Consider the following 21180-nt stretch of genomic DNA (forward strand, 5'->3'; position numbering starts at 1 on the left):
ATATATATATATATATATATATATGTGTGTGTGTGTGTGTGGATAAATGATCCACAGTATAACGTATGGACCACGCTGTTAGGAGTACTCAGGTTGGAAGATGGAACCATGAAAAAGTAAATGTAAGGGGTGAAATCGATATCCTCATTCGAAGTACCGAACTTTGAGGTGCGAGACGAAGTCCCGTTTGGGATGTGGAATTAGGGTTAGGCTCTAGAAGAGGGGCGGAGCTGCTTCCGTGCCTCTCTCTTTCGCAATCGAGACTTGACGCCTCGCGCCTTCGGCTCTCTCGCTTGCTCTGCACTTGACAACGTTGCAGGTCTTCTCGCCTCCGCTTCTCATCATGGTACGTTCGCCAATGCAAACCCACAAACTAGATCTCTTCTTCTTCTGCATTCTCTTCTTCTCTTGCTGTTTGTAGTATTCTTTAGTGTTTTAGTGTTTCATGATGAGGAGACTTTTTCTTGCGGCATTCCTCGGGGCAAGACAAGGGGTTCGAAGGTGGCAATGGGTTCTGCACGAGGATGTGTTCATGAGTTTTGGGGTTTTAGTGGAGCTCAGTTTTATAGGGCTTCTTTAGTTGACGATTTTTGCGCATTTGCGCATTAGGTTTACCGTGGCCCGAGAACTGCTCGGCAGTCAGGGTGCTGTTGCGTTTCGACAGCGTGTTACTTCTCTTTTTGACTTTAAATCACGAGGTTCAGAGAACTTGCTTTATCGTTGAATTTGGAGTCTGGTGAAGTCTACCTCGCGAGACTGAGTTTAGGGATTCGATTTTGCAGGATACCGCCGTGAAGTTGGCTATTGTGATGAAGGTCATTGGGCGCACTGGGTCCCGAGGACAGGTGACGCAGGTGCGCGTCAAGTTCTTGGATGATCAGAACCGTCTTATCATGCGCAACGTTAAGGGGCCAGTGCGTGAAGGTAATTACTAAAACCGACACATCTTTTTAATTTCCTTTTTGGAGTGAGGTTCTATTACCGAAGGTTTAATTAGTCTACCAAGATCTTGGATCCCCGAAGTTAAAGTATTGAAGTCACTTGTACACGGACACATTAGTTTCGGATTCTGCTTCTGGATTAACTGTTTCCTAATTCATGTGTGCCGGACACGATTGCTATCGAATCGAACTGAATTCTAGAAACCGATCCCTCTCGATATTGGTGTATAATTTCTTTTACCAATGGTTGTACGTGATAAACAGTGATGTATATCGAAATTACCTTCTTCCATTGCGCTTCTAGCACTCAGTCTTTTGCAGGATTCCTTCTGCTTACTAACTTCTAAAGCATTTTTGGCACCCACATCTGTTGTGACCAGCAGTCATTAAGTTTATGTTTAGAATCATAACCTGATTAACATGACCAGTTGATTTATCTTATGTTAATCAATCTTGTAGGTGATATTTTGACCCTCCTCGAGTCTGAGCGCGAGGCAAGAAGGTTGCGATGAAGAACTCCTATCTCCTATGGCAGGCCACTGGAGCAGTACTGGAAGTTTAGCTGTGCTCATACGTGTACTCCTGGACTTCTCCACATCTTGACAATCTCAAGTTGTGCATAGATTTATTCTTAAAAGTGTTGTTCTTGATACGAATACTGTAATTGGCCTACACTGTATGTTTTGGTGTTTTAGTGAATTTCTACGTCTGGTCTTATATTTCATCTCTTTTGTAGTACGTCGTGTTTTCATGAGTGTCGAACTTCATGCACAATGCATATGTGATGATTCCAAGATAGTCAGCTCCTGTGAGCAGTTCGACGGATTGGCTTATTTAACACAACCAAATTATGTCTGTCGGCATTTCGTGTCGAACCATGCTGTCGTGGTTGATTTAGGCATGTCTGCCATACCTTGGAATGTGATATTTCGTGCATGATTCGTGAGCCAACCTTCCTTTAGTAACCTGTGCTGTACGTACGAACAGGAACATCTCTCGAATCGTTTAGTGAAATAGCCGAGCACTCCCTTTTCCACTACCTCAAGACTTCTCAACAAACAGATCTGTTAGTATGTAATTATTGTTTACTATATGAGGGTATTCCTAGACAGCGTTGCATTTGAGATAAAAAGTAAAACAGCAGTCAATGCTACATCTAATTCTGACTGAAGGGCAGTCTAATGTTGTGCAATTAGCGAATCATCCCTATTGTACCCCTCACCACTAATAATTCCCTGGATGATTATGTACCTTTTTAATTAAACAACCTTGCACCTGTAAGGTCGAAACCAACAGCAATTGAATGGATTACCAGAGGAGCAGAATTCTTCTTATCTACACGATTCTTCCTTACCTCGCCGGGCAAGATATGAGAGGTCATACTGTTCAACAAATGGAACTTTTAGCACATATTTAATTCAATAACGAAAAACCACATTCTTTCTGTTGATTGTAAGCCCCTGATGCCGACGTTGATGTTATGGGAGTGATTATTCAACATTGTTGATTGATTCGATACAACAGTTGTGGCAGTTGACCATTTGTTTCCAGATCTAAAATTTTGATATGAAGCTTAGGATAAGTCATAGATTAGCATGATTTTTTTTTATTATGATAATTGTGAAAAAATACAATAAATAGTAAAAGCTAAATGATATGTACAATGCAGAGAATATATATGATTTTTATATTCAAATGGACATCCGCAAGTACATAGTATAGATTTGAAAATTTTCAAATCGGCATCATTGTGTTGGTCAAGAGTGTATCTTCGGTAGTCTTTTTTCCTATTATAGAATATATTGGAGTAATATAGAAGTGCAGACATTTCTACTATTTGTGTGTTATTTTCTACTTATGATTTTTTTTTAACATTATTTGTATGTTTATTGGTATTTCCTTCAAAATCTATAAATGTATTATTAGTTGAACTCTTAGGATTTTGGTTCTACACCTTCCAATAATTAATTCATAAATTTGACTCTAAATTGTCTTAGATATATAAAGATAATACTTCTTTTCATTTTGTTTAGAGGTAATAACTTTTATTTTGTTAAATGTGTATTGTGACTCAAGACTCCACCTAGTGAATTGTAGTAGGGACATAGGTATGGGGCCTAACTGCTAAAAATACATCCTTGTCATTTGAATCAATTGTAAGTGGCAATTGTAAGTGGCAAAGACAAAGTGCCAACCCATACAAGCACTAATCTTGGCAAAATTATCTTTGATTATGTGACAAAATTACAACATCAACAATGGTGGTGTGGTAGGTGCAATATAATGATGGGTATAAATAATAAAACTTTGGATAGAAATATCAATTTCTTATTTTAAATGTGTCTTAATAAATCTCTTTTATAATGTTTTTGGTTTATTTTTGATGTTAACACCTTTAAAGAACTAATATAAAAGTAATAATTTATTTAGAATATTTATAATAATATTTTAGTCACAATTTAAAATATTTTACAAAAGTAATTTGCTAACTTGTGGATGCTATTTTAAAATATTAAAGTCTTTATGAAGTAAATAATTTATAAAGTCTTTACAATTTTTTTGCGATAATAAGATATTTTTGAACATGATGTTGGAGTTTAATTTATAAAAATGTAGTTTTACTATAAAAAACTAACATAACTAATACCTAATAGAAAATTAGATGCATTAGTTCTAATGGATTGTAGTACCTTGGAAGTGGATAAAAAGATAAAACCAAGGCCAAAAAATCCCTTTAGGATATCTTTTCATCTTACTCATAAGCCTTTGTGAGGATATAAACTCCTCACCACACGAACCAATTATTATTGATAAAAAATTTAAAATCTAAAATACTTTTGAATTTATAACTTAAAATTTATAACTCCTTCCTCATGGTATCTACAATGTACATATTTGTGCTATCATTGGAAAGATATAAGAATTAATCCAATATATATATATATATATATATATATATATATTTCTTAATTTAAATGATATATACCTTGTTTTGATTATATGATTTGATAATAAAAATAATAATAATATTTTTTTTTATTTGTTTGTTTTTTTTGTTTTCCTCTGAAATCATCAATTCTAACCTCACCATTAGTTAAGATTAACTCTTTATTGACTACACCTTGTGATTTAGTTTGAGTATGAATTTCTTCTTCACACATCTTATTTAAGTTATAAAGTATAGTTTAAGATATGTTCAATAAAAGCCCTAATATATTCCAATGAGCTACATTTAACTACTCTTAATTCACAAAGTTGCTTCAATGAACTTTTATTTCAATCTGAAGTAGACTTTTATTTTTCTTTGATTTAATTTGTTTTATTATAGATAAAAAATTCAAATTAATAATTAAATACTAGATAAAGTCGAAGTTTGAAACACGAAGGGAAAATTTAGTTAAATAAATAGTGAGAAAATGATTTGAAAATCAATTAAATTTTTTACAATTAATCAAGGAATAAAACAATGAAATATCAAAAACATCTATTAATAATTTAGTGGATAAACTTGAAATTGACATTTAATTTTTACTCTAACATAATAAATCCAATTCAGATGTGTGTATATATGTGTGTATTTCAAAATGTCTTTCCATGCTCACTGATCCCAAAATGACAGACATTGAATTTTGAAGCACCAGACGAATATTGTCAAAAGTTAAGAGCTTGAGAATAACAAGAAAAAGTGAATATAAAAGATATTTTAATCTGAGGTTCAAAACCCACTGTCATTGCAGGAGACCACACACACTCTGTTGTGTCGTTCGAAGGGCAACAAATAGCTTCTCCAATCAGAATGTTAGAACTTAAACCTTCAATTTTTTTTTTTCACACTTCACTGAAAGTCGAGCAATAGAACAAACGCTCAATTCGAGTGGAGGAATGCGAACGTGTCTACATGAAACTGGTCTGGAACTTTTCGTGGAAAACCATTCAGAGTAGTGGTGTTTATCCCCCAATGTCTTCACAAGGGTGTCATCAGAGACAGAGTAGGTAAAAACTTCGGACATAGATGCAGAGTTTGCAAAAAGTTTCAAGTTGAAATTAACTTAGTACTCTCATGGGTGCCCGACATGCAGAGAATTCAGTTGTTTTTAACCTCACATGTTGATTAAGCGTTCAACTATATCAATCAAGAAAGTGAGAAGTTCAAATTGGATCCACTGTGCTAGATCATTTAATTTAGTTTCCATGACTTAAATAGATCAAATACAGGTCATGGTAGCTAAATTATCGGGTTAATGGTGGATATCCACCGCACAAGGGCTGCTGGTAACTGCACATTGCAGATAGTATGAATGTATGTATCCATTAAGGATGACAACGCCAAGTAACGTAACTTACCACTGCATGAGCTCAAATCGACAACTATAATCATTTCACATGGGAACAACATTCAAACAAACGAGACTTAATAAACAAATATGCTAGATACCCGAATGAAGACCACATGCCCAATAGTTGAAGTGCACATGTTTCGTTGATCCTGTTATCCCTATTTGATACATCCTGGTCCGAATCCATGACATCAACAAACATACCCATGGACAGATAGATGAGAACTGTGTACCTCAGAATACTCCAAAAGGATGAGACCGTCGTACAAAGGTTTCTTCAGCTGCATATGACAACTTCATGCTACCCTTGTACCTTCCATTTCTTGGTCAACAATCAACAAGTCGGCCCCTTGAAAGCCATCAGTGAGCTTTCGTTGACAGGGAAGGACATTAGTGATTGGCATCTTTAACCGCAAGGGCACTTAGAATTGACAAAAGTTATCCCACTATACATGTTTGACCCTGAAAGATGATCTCTACATGGATCTTTAATAAACTAAGACTGCGTGAAAAATGTTCCTACTAGGGCTTTAGACTGTATCCCAAAATCTCCTGCCGTTGTGCTCTTGAACTACCCAACAATCATGGACACGGAACAGCCCAGGAGAAATAAGTTGCTATTGCACAATAACAGAGTCGCAAGTCTCAAAGTCATCTATTCTAAAATCTCCAGGCAACAACGATCATGAAGTTGCAGAACACCATCGATTTCTCACCTTCATTTGCATCACATTATCTATACGTTGACCAATTTGTTAGTCCCCGCATCCTCAATTTTGACCCTTTCATGCTCATCTACAAGAATCGCACCAGTGTCGTCATGCTTATCTTCAACTATTTCATCTCCTTCTCCAGGTTGTTCAGGGATATTGTCACCACTTTCTACTCCTGTATTAGCCTCAGCAGCCAGTTTGTTATTGGAGACTTCAGTTCGCCCAGGAGGTCCGTCTTTCCATCTCTCAAAATCAGCATCCAAGTTTTCCATGCTCAGTTCAGATATTCGCTTCTGGCACTCAGACAATTCTTCACGTGATCTAGCCTTCCATTCTTCCAGATCCTGTAATATCGACAAAACAAAAACTCATAAACTAAGGAAAATGTAATCATCCTCAAAGAACCACACCAGAGAGTAAGGGCCTACACTAAAGGCAACGGAAATGATACAACACAAATTTAAACCCCACACCGCATAAGTACACAGCAGTTGTCTAAGCCTCCATCATGTAAGGCACAGTTCTGTTATAATCTAACTTTCGGCGTAGTTTCTCTCACACATCGGAAATGCCAGCAAAAATCGTGATATATACTATGTAAAACTTGGCAAAACAATCCTCCCCACCCAAACTGACTTTCCAAAAGTAGATTACAAGAATATGGATCTATGAAGATCAACCACGAAAGAAACAAAATGATGATGTAACAACATGGATCATCACGATTCTTTACTCGTGTGGAATACAATACCTGCTGGGCTTCCTGGAGCAACTTGTCCGTCTCTTCACTAGACTTCACTGGTAGATAATAAATTCTAGGTCCCGCTTTTGTTCTGCACTCAAACATAGCAATGTCAAAAGTTGAGACTAGCATTCGAAGTGAAAAACGCTATCATGTCTCCACAAAATGACAACGTTTCAACAATCAACGATTAAAATCAAAACACCATATAATGTTCGGACTTTTTCCTTAAAATCAACTTTGGTCATGTGGAGAAATGTTTTGGAGATCATTATAAAGGATGACGAGCCTCACTTAATGAAGCTAGCAAGCCGAGTATGATGTTCTGCCCACTGCAAAAAGAGGAGCTCTAATTGCTTGGCCTCAGCTTCTGTTGCCAGTTTTGCTCGTAAGATCTGAAACACAACATTCAACATAAGTTCGCTACTTTCAAAAACAGAAAACAACCCGCAGAAAGCTCTCCAATCAAACAAGATACCTCCTAACCTCGCTACATGACATGGATTAACGCAGGATCTTACACAAGTAAAAGAATACAAAAAACCTAGGTACAATACCCGAAATAACCTCACGGTAGACTTCTAATGTGTTGCCAGTCCATGAAAATAAGCAAAGAAGCCGATTGACATAGCTACAGCTCTAAACACAATAACTAAACTCAATAAAATTTCCTTGAGAAGTTAACCGCAAAGCTGCTTATTTAACCCTCCCGAGATAAGACTGTACCAGGTCAGCTCGACGTTTCTCAGCCAAGGCTTCTTTCTCTTGCTGACGTAAACGCTCATTTTCTTCTTGGGCTTTGTGTTCTGCCTGCATAGAAAGGAGTTATAGATAGTGCATTCAGCGTTAAACATGTAACCAGAAGTGACAGAAAAAATGAACTGCCACTCCAGGTTTTTTGGAAGCATACTCTGCATATATGTGCATTTGAGAACCAGTAACCAGGTTCCTTCATCACCTGGGTAATTTACAGCCAAGTGGTAATGAAGAGAAATTATTGAAATTTGCTGAGCATTAACAAATAATCACCTTCTTCAACTGTTCAGATCGACGCTGAAATGATTCTGATCCAGATAGCTTTTCGTCCTCCCGCCTAAATTTCTGTCAACCGAAATAATCCATCGTTACCGATCAGTGGGAGAAGATGATTAGAAATTTGAACATTCTGAACTTAGCCATCTTTCATAACATCTCAAGCAATAAACAAGAACACATCATCTATCCATGTCATCAACCAGGGCTTCAAAGAATTTTTAAAATCCCTAAAATGCCCCCACCCAGCTTCAACAACAAAGTTTGAAGAATCTCAAAGTGCGTTTAGGATTAGGGTGTACAAACTAATTACCTCCAAAGTACCTAAAAGAGCCCCAAACATACGTCGGTTGCGCTTAGCAACATTAGGATCACTTGTCTTGGACAGAACCCTAGGTGCTGGTTCAGCAGGTTGTGCATCGTCATTCTGCTGCAATCCACAAAAACGAAATAAACCCAACCCATTAAGTAAAAGAAGATAAGTTTAACGATTTGCACCAGTTCAGATGAGTCACTTCAGTGTGTGACAAGCGAAGGAAAATGTGAAAAAAAAATACATCCGCTGTTGCCGACGAATTATACACCTACGGAAATTTGTACACTTACATGTGGATTGCTGACACGGACAAGGAAGCCCCTCTCCTTAGGAAACCTTCTTGGTCCTCCTGGTCCCCCAGAACGATGTCCGCCCGTGGTAGAAGTGCGCGTGTTTGAGTCGGAGTTGCCCCTTCGCTGCGAATCTACTGCTGGAAGAGGATTAGAGTGATCTGCATTGTAATTGCGTTGAAGTGTTGGCCGCCGATCCGCAAGATCAGTTTCTTCATCTGCGTCATCTTTATCAGGTTGGGTTTTCTTATTTTCTTCTATTTCATTGTCTGTTTCCGGCAGCTTCTCCTCTTGCACAACCTGTGCAAATCAATCATAATCATGAAATTACAGGTATTCAAGACATTACCAAGTACATGGTTATGAAGTATATGAACAAAGTACCACGTGTAGCAAAGAACATCTATATGACATGGTGTTTAAATACCGATTGAATAAGCTTGTGTGGCAAGACTCAGCATACAACATACCTTCACTACAGCTGAAAGCAACCTTCTCTTTCCAGGACGTTGTTCATAGCCGTCAAAGCCGTCCCCCTGTTATCACAGCAGGACACTATGAGCACCTCTGTGATATAAGAAAAATAAAAATAAAAACGAAAAAAAGCGAAAAAATTGAAAGTTGAATATCATGTAACAATAAAAGATAATAAATGTGCGTGCAAAGAATACAGAATGATCAAACACCGCAACGACCTCTTCTTACCCGCCTGATGACACCTCGCGGGGCGTTCTTGCGCTGGTGAGAACCGTCCGCATCAATGTTCCTCGCTTTACCGCCGAGAGCATTTCTGCGTAACCCTTTCGGATCTCGCAGTCGCTCATTAATCTGTTATCCACCCACAATATCATAACAGATGCAATTTGTAAAAGTAGTTAATAAGGGACGGTGAGCAAGTCAACATTCACATTCTAGAAAAATAGTGCTCACACATATTGCTATTTAACGAGAACCTCATAAGACAAAGCTATGGTGTAAAGTTCACTTGTTGGAGTTTCAGAGAGGTGGTTAATCAGTTTTCTTGAAAACCACTGTTTAACAGTGGCTACTAACATCATATTGCATGCTTCAGCAAGCATTGGTGGACGGAACCTGGTCACAACTGTCTTTCAAAATCTTTGGAACCACTTACGAACTTCGCATAAAGAGGCTGTGAGGCCAAGGACGGTCACAATTAGAATACGTATCAGAATAATTATCTCTTGGAAACACATTCAACAGCGTAATTCTATTAAAACGAACAAAACATTACTCCCTCTGAAACATGTACTTGATCAAGAATTTTCTCCTTCGAAAAATAGTTGGTATAGTCAATTGCAACTATTGAAACCATCCTTGCAAGACTCGGAAAAAGAGATCACCCATAGCAAACACAATGCCAACCGATCCTCAATTTTTCTTTCACTCCAAAAGTTTTTTACGACGTGATGACACCATCCGCCACCACACCTGGTCTCATCCAAACGCGCTGAAAATATACCACCACTAAAACCCTAACGCTGATAGAAAGCTGAAGAAACAACCTCGACAGCAACCTTTCAATACAAATTCCACAAAATCAACAATGCCGTAAGTCACAGCCTCACAACCGAGTAGGTAGGTAAGCAGTGCCCCGTATTGCCAATCCATGCGACCGTTGGATTTTACGAATTAGGGTTCGGAAGTTGAAGAGAGAGGAAAGGTGGAGAAGAGTAAACCTCTCGCTGTTGGCGGTGGAGTTCGTCAATCTCGCGACGGAGGTCCTCAGCGGTCTTCGCCGCCTCTAATGTCGCCATGAACACGGCGCCAGCGTATGAAGAGCAAGAGCTCAGAGAGTCATGGCGGAGGCATGGTGCTGAAGGGCAGACGAGGAGAGTGAGCAATTGGCCATCGCCATAGCCAAAGCCCCGCAGGGTTTAAAGTTTGGAACTGGGGCCATTCCAAAGCTGCGCTGCACACCTCCCCCTTGGATGAATGATTCTATTTGGACGACGTCCTCTGTGTTTGTTGGATGATAATGTCCACGTCAAGGATAAACCTTGTTCACACTCTGCTGTTTACCGTTCACTGAATGAGGATGGCTGGCGTGTAGTTGTGACCAAACTGCCACCCGATATTCTGGAATGGGACATTTTAATAAGTCACTTTTTATTTAAATTTTAAATTTTAAATTTTTTCCCTAATTGAAAGTGATATTAATGAACTATTTCCCTAATTGATAAAAAGTGATATGTATGTATACATATATATATATATATATATATATATATTTATATATAGTTTTTTTGTAAATTTTGAAAATAATGTTTATGTTGTAACATCTTTACATAATTGTAATGGTGAAATTTTAAAAAAAATAATAAAATTGTAGATATTTTTGAAATATTAATAATAAAAAAAATAATGTTAAAAAAATTCTTTGAATAGATACAATAATTTTGAATTTACCACAAATCAAAGCTATGAGATTTATTTAAATATCAATTTACTTTATTTTTATGTATAGATTGAAACACATTGCATATAAAAGAACAAAAATATGTAAATAACCAAGAATTTTAAGCAATGATTATGTGCTAATAAATAAGGTAATTACAACAACTATTAGCATCAATGATAGATTTCTTGAATTGTAATTATATTTGTAGAATTTAGAGATACTATGGTCATAGTAAGAGTTTTAAAAAATATGATATTGATATTTTTAAATTTTAATGAATAATATTATATAAATAAATAATATACATATATTAAACTTTAAATAATATAAATAGTGATATTTTTTACTTTAAATTCATTAAAAACGGATTTGCTGTTAACTCTTCCTGATCCACAAACGCTCAACGAAGCTATTAGCCAAGCTGTGAAGTGCGATAACCGCCTATTCCAACGTCGCCAAGACCAACGTTCAAGACAACATACGATTCGCCACACTCCAACTATGTCGGCAAGCAGCGTGAATTCACATTCAGAGGTAGAAGACATGCAAATTGATGCGGTACGTGTTAAATCTCTTACTCTAGAAGAAAAAAAGCGGCGTATGGAGGAAGGTCTATGCTTGTATTGCGGTGAAGAAGGCCACAAAATTAGAAACTGCCCCAAGAAGCAAAATCGACGTATTATCAAGACTAGGGGTGAGTTTATTCAGGAAAACGAAGATGCCCAGCCACAATAGGAACCGTGCGGCTGGACAGTGAAATATCGCAACAACAACCAGGTTCCTTTCTTTCTGCTCAACCTGCCTTTTGTTTTATAATCCCTTTGCTTATTGGCCCTCAGAAACTGAGAACCTTAGCATTATTAGATTCAAGAGCATCTGCTTGTTTCTTAGACAAAGAATTCGCAAGGCATCATAAGATCCCTTTAGTACAAAAATCCAAACCTATTCACGTTGAGGTCATAGATGGACGACCTTTATTGTTTGGTAGTGTCACCCATGAATCAGAACCTATAGAAGTGACATTTAAGGACCATAGTAGTCATATTATTTTCAATATTATTAGAACCCCATCAAATCCTGTTATTCTTGGTCTTTCCTGGTTGGAAAAGCATAACCCATCCATAGATTGGAAGTTGCGGAAGATGACCTTTCCCACAAAACCACCTAAGAGCAAGCCTAGTAGAAAACCCCGAATAGAAAAATCCTTATTTATTAGAGCAAGAGCGTTTATAAGATTGTCCAAAGGAGGCACACCGTTTGTCATTTATGCGGCTCGAACTACCGGAGAGAAGATCTCAACAACAAGTATACCAGAGCAATATAAGGATTTTAAAGACATGTTTCAAAAGTAAAATGCCGACATGCTACCGAAACACAGACCATATGATTGCGCCATAGACTTACAGGAAGGAGCACAACCGCCTTTTGGCCCAATCTACAATCTATCGCAGATGGAGTTGGCGGAGTTGCGGAAGTACATTGACGAGAATCTAGCCAAGAACTTCATCCGTCATTCAAAATCATCAACTGGAGCACTCATCTTATTTGTGAAGAAGAAAGATGGCTTGTTGCGGATGTGCGTGGACTATCGAGGCCTCAATAAGGTAACAAAGAAGAATCGTTATCCGTTACCCTTGATTTTTGGTCTCTTAGAACAACTTGGACGTGCAAGGATCTTTACAAAAATTGATCTAAGGGGAGCTTACAACCTCGTACGAATCAAGGAAGGAGATGAGTAGAAGACAGCGTTCCGTACAAGGTATGGCCATTTTGAATATAATGTCATGCCCTTTGGTCTTACCAATGCTCCAGCGGTCTTTCAACATATGATGAATGACATTTTCCAAGAGTACCTTGACGATTTTGTTGTCATCTATTTGGATGATATTTTGATATTCTCCAAAAATGAGGAAGAGCATGAAAAACACGTTCGTTTGGTATTGGAGAAACTACGCAAGCGAGGACTATATGCCAAGTTGGAGAAGTGTTTATTTCACCAAATAGAGATGGAGTTTTTGGGGTTTGTTGCGACTACGAAAGGCTTAAAGATGGACCCCAAGAAGGTGGAAGCAATTGTGTCTTGGGAGGTTCCGAAGACGGTTAGAGACGTACAATACTTTCTTGGTTTTGCCAACTTCTATCGGATCTTTATCAAGAATTACTCTCAAGTTGTTGCTCCTCTCACTCGATTGACATGCAAGGATAAGCTGGAATGAGAACCTCTAGCAGAGAAGGCGTTTCAAAACCTGAAGACCGCATTTACTACGGCTCCAATCTTGGTACATCCAGACTTTACAAAGGCCTTCTATTTAGAAACTGATGCTTTGGATTTTGCTTTGGGAGCTGTACTTTCACAAATGGGAGAAGACAAGAAGCTCCATCCGGTTGCATTCTATTCTCGAAAGTTCTTTGCTGCTGAAATCAATTATGAGATCCACGATAAGGAACTTCTTGCTATAGTGGATTCTTTCCAAGAATGGCATCACTTTCTTGAAGGAGCTGCACATCCAGTGACCATATACACACATCACAAGAATTTGGAGTATTTCATGTCGGCTCGAGTTCTAAATCGACGTCAAGCTCGATGGAGTATGTTGCTATTTAGGTTCGATTTTATTATCACTTATCGACCTGAAAAGCAGCAAGGACTATCTGATGCCTTATCGAGGAGATCGTATCTTGTACCAAAGGCTTGAGAAGCAGTGTTTGATCAACAATGTACGACATTGTTGAAGCTAAAGCAATTTTAGCTTTGCGCTACTATTATGTCAATTGATGCTGACTTCCTGAATCAAGTACGTGCCGTAACCATTGAAGATTCAGTAGCCATTGATATTAAGCAGCGTGCCAATGACGACAAGTTCAAGGTGGAGGGAGATCTTTTATACTTTGAAGAGCAGTTATATATCCCAAAAGGACCAGCACGACTCCTAGTTCTTCAATCTCGCCACGATTTTCCAACTGTGGGACATTTTGGATTCAACAAGACCTTGGAGGTTATTTCTCGAGATTTTTGGTGGCTCCAAATGTGGAAGGATGTGAAAGATTTTGTCCTCTCCTGCGACATCTGTTCAAGATCCAAGAATCCTCGGCATCGCCCTTATAGACTCCTACAGCCATTGCCGATTCTACGTCGACCATGGTCTTTAATTTCCATGGACTTCATCATGAACCTGCCATCATCAAACTCATTTGACAGCATCTTTGTCATAGTAGATCGGCTTACAAAAATGGCATACTTTGTCCCTTGCAAGAAGACATCGTCCAGTGAAGTCATAGCAAGGCTCTTTCTCGATAATGTATATCGATATCATGGACTACTAGATGATATCATATCAGATTGAGGAACCCAGTTCGTATCGAAGTTTTGGAGATCTCTCTTTGAGATACTGAAGGTGGATATCAAGTTTTCTTAGGCTTTTCATCCTCAAACTGACGGTCAAACGAAACGGGTGAACCAAGTCTTGGAACAATACTTACGATGCAGCATCAACTATCTGCAAGACGATTGGACCACATATCTGCCGTTAGCCGAGTTTGCATATAATAACACCCTCCATGCATCGACTCAATACACACCATTCTTTTCCAACTATGGGTATCATCCAAAGCTTGATTTATTGAGTCCATCAACAAATAACAATCCAGCACCTGAAGGATTTGTGAAACAACTATCAGAGCTTCAAAATACGTTGAAGCTTCAATTACAATCCGCTCAAGAATCCTACAAGGCGTCTGCAGATAGATTTCAGAATCAAGCACCTACTTTCAAAATTGGAGATAAAGCATGGCTTCTTCGACGGAATATCAAGACCAAGGGACCATGTGATAAGTTGGACTATCAAAGATTGGGACCATTTATCATCCAAAAGCAAATTAATCCAGTGGCGTACCGTCTGGAATTACCGGCTTCTATAAAGGTACATCCAGTCTTTCATGTTTCTTTGTTGGAGCCTTATCGAGAGTCATCTTTTCCTGAAAGAGTGCAATGTCCGCCATCTAGTATTGAGATCGAGAACCACGAGGAATAGGAGATTGAAAAGGTGCTGGATTCTCGGCGAAGGTGGGGCAAGTTAGAGTATCTTGTTCATTGGTGCGGCTACGACATTAATGAGCGAACGTAGGAGCCAGCTAAAAATCTCACCAATGCGCCACAAAAGGTATAGGAGTTTCATCAACAACATCCTCATAAACCTAAGCCGGTTCGACAATAGCTTCTTTCTGAAGCTTGCTCACCCAAGAATATAAGAAAGGGAGAGAGCACCACCAAAATTTGTAGTTGATGTAGTTATTTTCTCCAAGATAAAATAGAATTTTTTCAGTAGCCATAGTTTGGTCTTCTGATATGGATAGCCAAGAGATAGATACTATGCCAGTCAGATTATTTCAACCAACTAGTTCACGAAGGCGACCCCGAGATGAAGAACCACCTACACAATGACGACGACGAAGGATACCAAGTAACCGATCTTTGGTGATTGTATTTGAGTCCGAGCCTGCTTACGATGGTCAACCAGAAGGCATATTTGTAGGACAATTTCACAATGAAGATACGGAAGTTCATGTTTGGTCAGAAATTGAAGGAGTGGGCCACTACCGTTGGCTTCAAGGGCCGATGAACCACTTACCTCGTGAACAACAGTTGGAGTTCATAGTAGACGTTATGCGACAGATCTTCATTTTCTTACGTTGGTACTAATTAACAACAACATTGCTTCTCAGAGACCTCGAAGCTAAAGGAGGGGGTGATGTTAGGGACATAGTCCTTAGAACCTTCTAGAGACAAGTTTCTAGAACCTTCTAGAGACAAGCTTCTAGAACCTTCTAGAAGCAAGTCTCTGGAACCTTCTAGAAGCTTCTTAGTTGTTAGAAGATGTTCGGGACATAGTCCTTAGAACCTTCTAGAGATAAGTTTCTAGAACCTTCTAGAAGCAAGTCTCTGGAACCTTCTAGAAGCTTCCTAGTTAGTAGAAGTTGCTTGAGAAGCTTCCTAAATAGGAGTATATATTGGAATCGAGGCTGAAGAGTTCTTCAGTCTCGACAACACATCTCTTGGAGCTTTAGCTCACCTCTTTGGTGTTGTTCTTGTATTCATCTGATTAATCTAGTTCTTGCCAGTTCTTCTTGAACTTCTTGGTAGATATCAAGTCTGTATTCTGTGTCCGTGACAGTAAGTACAAAGATTGATTGGGGTAATAAAAAGCTTCATATTATTTATGGTCTACTAGAAAATCTCACAAAAATCATCATTTAATCCCAAGGATTCTTGTTGGACAAAACTTCATCTCATTCTTTAGAAGATGAGATTCTAAACTTGCAACGACAAAAAGAATTAAAATAAAAAGAAGCGAGATTTACTAATTTAGAAGAAAAGGAATTAACTTATTTTAATATAGTCCAAACTACTCTATTAAGTTGTATGGACCTAGGACTATACAATTAGAAAGATAATGGAGAATTCACCCAATGGTTGAAAACTCATCTTATTTCAAGTGGAGATGAGGTCATAAGTATTAACTTCATAGATAGTTTTGTCACTTAATAAAAGAATATAAGAAAAATTGATTTAGCAACCTTAGTTGATGACATAAAAATCAAAGACGTCTTTGGGGTGAACTTTGATGGCACTCAAGGCGAAGAATCAGAAGACATAATTGAAGAATTTGACCTTAGCTTCCTTCTATGATTTAAACAAACTTCTAGTGGTCTAATAGCTGAAAATGATATAGCCATCTATCCATTAATACCAAATGATTAGTATAGAGGTTCCATAGAATAATCTAAACTATTAGGAGGCTTATGAAGAGAGATGAAATCAAGGCATGGTTGGATGAAGGCAAAACGTAAAGATCTTTATTTCTATTGGTTGAAGGCCATGCCCAATGGACATTCAATAGGCTGTTTGCGCTCATAACAAGGATTTTGGCTACTTTTGAAGGAGAATTTGAAAATCAAAAGAAAGGATTTTAAGATTTAAGATTTAGAATAAAATTTTTTTTCAAATTTTAGAGGATTTGGAGTTAAAGTGATGAAGTTATAGTCATTTGAAGTTAAGGTATTGTTTAAGACAAACTGTTGCTGTTTTGACGATACAAGGAGTTTTGTAATAGATTTTAGTTATCGAAAAGTACAATTACAAAGGTGATTTGAAGATCTATATCTTTTATGAAGAAATATCTACATTTGGAGTTTGTATGAAGAAGTTATGGAGCATTGAAGACATCACATGTAATTCAGAGGTAATAAGGATAATTTTATATATAGACTTCGTATTTTCTTTATCTAGAGGTTTAGTTGAGCATTTAATGACAGCCAGAAGTCCAACACTTTCTTAAGGCAAACTCTCTCTACCTTGACAATGTTAGTGATAAGATATGATTACTTTGTAGTAATATTAAAACTATTCACTGTTATAACAAGTTGGATTACTATAGACTTTGACCATTTCCTATTTGTAAACAACTCAATTGAGTTGCTTATAGATTATATCTGTTAAAGTCTATGAAAATCCATCTTGTATTTCATGTATCTTTTTTGAAACCATATAAGATAGTAAATATCTCAAAAAAAGATAAATACCACGACCTCCTATAGAAATTGGTAATAATGAAGAATTTAAGGTAGAAGAAGTCTTAGACTTGAAAAAATGCTGAATTAGATTGGAATATCTTATTTATTGGCATAATTATAATATTAAAAAATACATATGGAAGCCAACAAAAAATCTTACAAATGTAGCAGAGCACGTCAAAAATTTTCATCAATAATATCCATCAAGACCAAGATGAAGGATATCAAACCTTTGCTATAAAAGAAACACAATTTAAGAAATATTATATTCTACTTTTTAACCTTATTTGTAATTTTTATATAATTATTGCATCAAGATAATAAAAAACCAATAGCTTGTAGATTCAACTCAAGAACCATCATTTGTTGACTTATCAAATAAGACATTATAATTATTACAACCTTCAAAATGATGTAATAGGCATGAAGACCTTTAAGAATGCCCTTTTTTTCTTCAAATAGATGGCAAGATACAATGTATTTGGTATTATAACTTGAAAAAAGAGTTTCAATGTTTGGTAATTTTATTAGAGGTGGAAACAACTTCTGATGGTGTTACAAATATTTTGATTGAAATAAGTTATATAGATCTCAATAATAATAAAATAATAGAATGGTCTTTTTATTGTAGAATGAAATATTACTGATTGCTGAGAGGACCTATTAACTATCTTCAAAGAGAATAAAGATTAGAATACATAGCAAATATAATTCATCACATCTTAGACTTACTCAATATATGATTATTATTCTTTATAGAACTTGTCTCTAAAAGGAGAGATGATATTATGAACATGTATTTACTATAATTATTAACTAAGTAATATGAATAGATAGAAATAAGTAAAAATAAATGAATTTTATAATATTTTCTAAAATAGCTTCATAGAAGTTTCATAGATGTTACTTTGACTTCACATATATTTATAATTGATTTATAGATTAGAAAATTTTTCAACAAGTTAATCACATGCTACACATGTTAGTAGCTTGGAAAAAAAACTAACTATGTGGTGCCTATATAAAAAACTTTCCTTGCAAGTTAAGATAAGAATTATAGAAAATCAATACATTTGAGAGGTTCTTTAGAAAATTGCCATGTAGTTCCTAGATAAATAGTATATATAGAAGCAAGAGTAAAACCTTATGCACTCTTATCAACTCTTTTCTTGCTTCTAATTTAATTTCAAGAGTCTATAGTTTTCTTGTCTTTTTGCAATAGATATTTTAATTTTTTTTTAATATACATACTTTATTATTTTAATTTTGTCATACTTCTTTAAAAAAATCTTACTTATTTATTTGCTTTCACTGAATTCTTGTCTTTGACAATAAGAAGACTTCTAGCAATGTATCATTTCTTAATAAGGATTGAAGATTTCATCTATTGTGTATGTCACACACTTTATTGGTATAACTATTGTAATATTAAATTTGAAAGAATATAATTTATTATTCACTTTATGGTAGGATTTATCTTGAACAATGTGTATTTGTAGTCCTAGTTGATTGAAGGGGCTCTTAATTAATTAAAGAAAGAACTTAAAAGTGTATTGGATGTACATTTGTATTTGATTTAAATTACATACTTTATGATTGGTTTGTAGCATTTGATGTATTGTGTCTAATGATCTTTGTTTATATGATAATTGTCATGTAATATAACATCAAGTGCCAAATCCTATTAAATGCATATATTTTAGTTTGATTTGTGGTTTTTTTTATTGATAATTTTTTATTAATTGACTTATTCATATCAATTAAAATTTGAGTACTTAAGTAGAGAAAAATCCTTGACTTGATATTCTTGTTAAATCAAGTATTATGAGTGATTTTGAAAGTGAGAGAATTTATTGTAAGAATTTGCTTGGCTATGGTATTTTAGCTATTTTGGTAAAGCTTTGCTTTGGTTCGTTTACTTTTATGCTTAAACTCTTGGATCCTTCTTTTGTGGTGGGAGAAATAACTTGACTTAGTTTGGTATAGATTTCTAATCTTCTCTTAAGAGTGTGTGGGGTGTACATTTATATTTGATTTAAATTATATACTTTATGGTTGATTTATAGCACTCAATGTATCGTATGTAACAATATTTGTTTATACAATACAATCTATTTAATTCTTATGATATTTCAAAGTTTGAATTTAAGAATAATATATTTTATTTTAAAGGATGCTTATATATTTTAGAAGAAAAATCTCAATTATGTGTTTTTTAAGCTTGTCAAGATTTTTCAATTAATGTAGATTTTAGATACAATAAAACTTTATAACTAATATTTAAAGACTTTTGTTGGTTTCAAATATAAAAAGTAATTTGAAACTTTGTAAAACCATGTGATATTTGTTCAAGATCAAAAATTCCTTGACATTGATTTTATCAACTTTTGCAACTACTACCTTTGCCAATACAACCATGGTCTTTTATTTCTCTAGATTTTATTACAAATCTTGTAATTTAAAGTTCATATGACTCTAAATTTGTGATAGTATATGATTTAATTAAAATGACACATTTTATACCATGTTTAAAATCTATCATATGTAAAGAAATAACTAATTTTTTTTAAAATAATATTTATCACTATCATGGATTGTTAAGGAATATTATATTGAATAGAGAGATCAAATTTAGATTAAAATTTTGGAAAACTCTTTTCAAGATTTTAAATGAGGACATAAAATTATATTTGGCTTTTCATCCTCAATTGATAGACAAATGGAATGGATGAATTAAGCTTTAAAGCAATATGTGAAATATACTATTAGCTACCAACAATATGATTAAACAAGTTATTTTTCATTGGCAAAGTTTTCTTATAATAATATAATATATTCTTTTATTTAATAATTTTTATATTATTAATTATGGTTAATTTTTAAATTTGATACTTTTATCTTTTTAAAAATTAATAACTCTACATCAAAATATTTTATAAATTATTTATTAAAGCCACATGCAACAATGAAGGCACAATTAAAGGAAGCTCAAGAATGACAAAAAATCAATACAAATGCTTATTACAAAGAACAACCTCAATTCCATATTAACAACAAGATATGGTTACTTTTTTGCCATAACAAGACTAGTCACTATTACAACAAATTAGAATATCATAGTCTTGAATCATATCTTATGTTCTATGTGTCTTTTTTGAGCCATACAAGGCAATAAATATCTCAAAAAGAAGACAAATACCACATCATCATATAGAAATGGACAATAATAAAGAATTTGAGGTCAAAGAAGTCTTAGATTCAAAGTGGTATCAAAATAGGTTAAAATATCTTTTATATTGGCACAAATATAATATTATTGAATATACATGGGAGCCATTTAAGAATCTTATAAACATAATAGAAAAGATTAAAGTTTTTCATCTAGAATACTTATTAAAATCAAGATGAAGAAACAAATAATTCTTTAATATAAAAGAAACAAGATTCATTAAATATTGTATTCCACCTTTTCTTCTTAATTTTTGTATTTATGGTGCTAAAAAAGGAGAGAATTTGCAACCAATAGATTTAACTTAAGAACTATTATTTGCTAAGTTATCAAATAAAGTATTGAGATTGGCATAGCTTTTGATATGATAGAATAGAAATGAAGACTCTCAAGAGCGACATTTTTATTTTCCAAATAGATGGTGAAATACAACATGTTTGATATCACAACTTTAGAAGATACTTTTAATGTTTGATTATATTATTAGAGGTATGAACTACCCTTAATAGTATTCCAAATGTTTTATTTGAAAAAAGTTACAAAAGCCTCAATAATAATTAAATAAAAAGGTGGTCTTCCCTCTTTAGTTTG

General features: G+C 35.3%; 2 protein-coding genes across 3 annotated transcripts; one reads left to right on the forward strand and one right to left on the reverse strand.

Annotated features, from left to right (window-relative positions):
* Positions 1-258: 258 nt before the first annotated feature.
* Positions 259-1665, forward strand: LOC112294133 (small ribosomal subunit protein eS28). The gene is made up of 3 exons (XM_024544325.3): positions 259-346; positions 783-924; positions 1401-1665. The coding sequence occupies exons 1-3, from the start codon at positions 344-346 to the stop codon at positions 1451-1453; spliced, it is 198 nt and encodes a 65-aa protein (XP_024400093.1). The 5' UTR covers positions 259-343; the 3' UTR covers positions 1454-1665.
* A 4007-nt stretch (positions 1666-5672) lies between these two features.
* LOC112294887 (uncharacterized) lies at positions 5673-10228 on the reverse strand. Of its 2 annotated transcripts, none has more exons than XM_024545861.3 (10): positions 10069-10228; positions 9077-9199; positions 8842-8907; positions 8372-8671; positions 8079-8192; positions 7763-7834; positions 7460-7543; positions 7028-7128; positions 6743-6824; positions 5673-6335 (listed from the first exon to the last, which is right to left on the reverse strand). In XM_024545861.3, exons 1-10 carry the CDS (start codon positions 10144-10146, stop codon positions 6015-6017), a joined length of 1341 nt encoding a protein of 446 aa, XP_024401629.1. In that variant the 5' UTR covers positions 10147-10228; the 3' UTR covers positions 5673-6014. The 2 variants fall into 2 exon arrangements, with proteins under 2 accessions (XP_024401629.1, XP_024401628.1); XM_024545860.3 differs by having other exon boundaries at positions 8079-8195.
* Positions 10229-21180: the final 10952 nt, after the last annotated feature.

This window comes from Physcomitrium patens, chromosome 17, assembly GCF_059467195.1.
Source record: "Physcomitrium patens ecotype Gransden chromosome 17, ASM5946719v1, whole genome shotgun sequence".
In the NCBI taxonomy this organism is placed as follows: Eukaryota; Viridiplantae; Streptophyta; class Bryopsida; order Funariales; family Funariaceae; genus Physcomitrium; species Physcomitrium patens.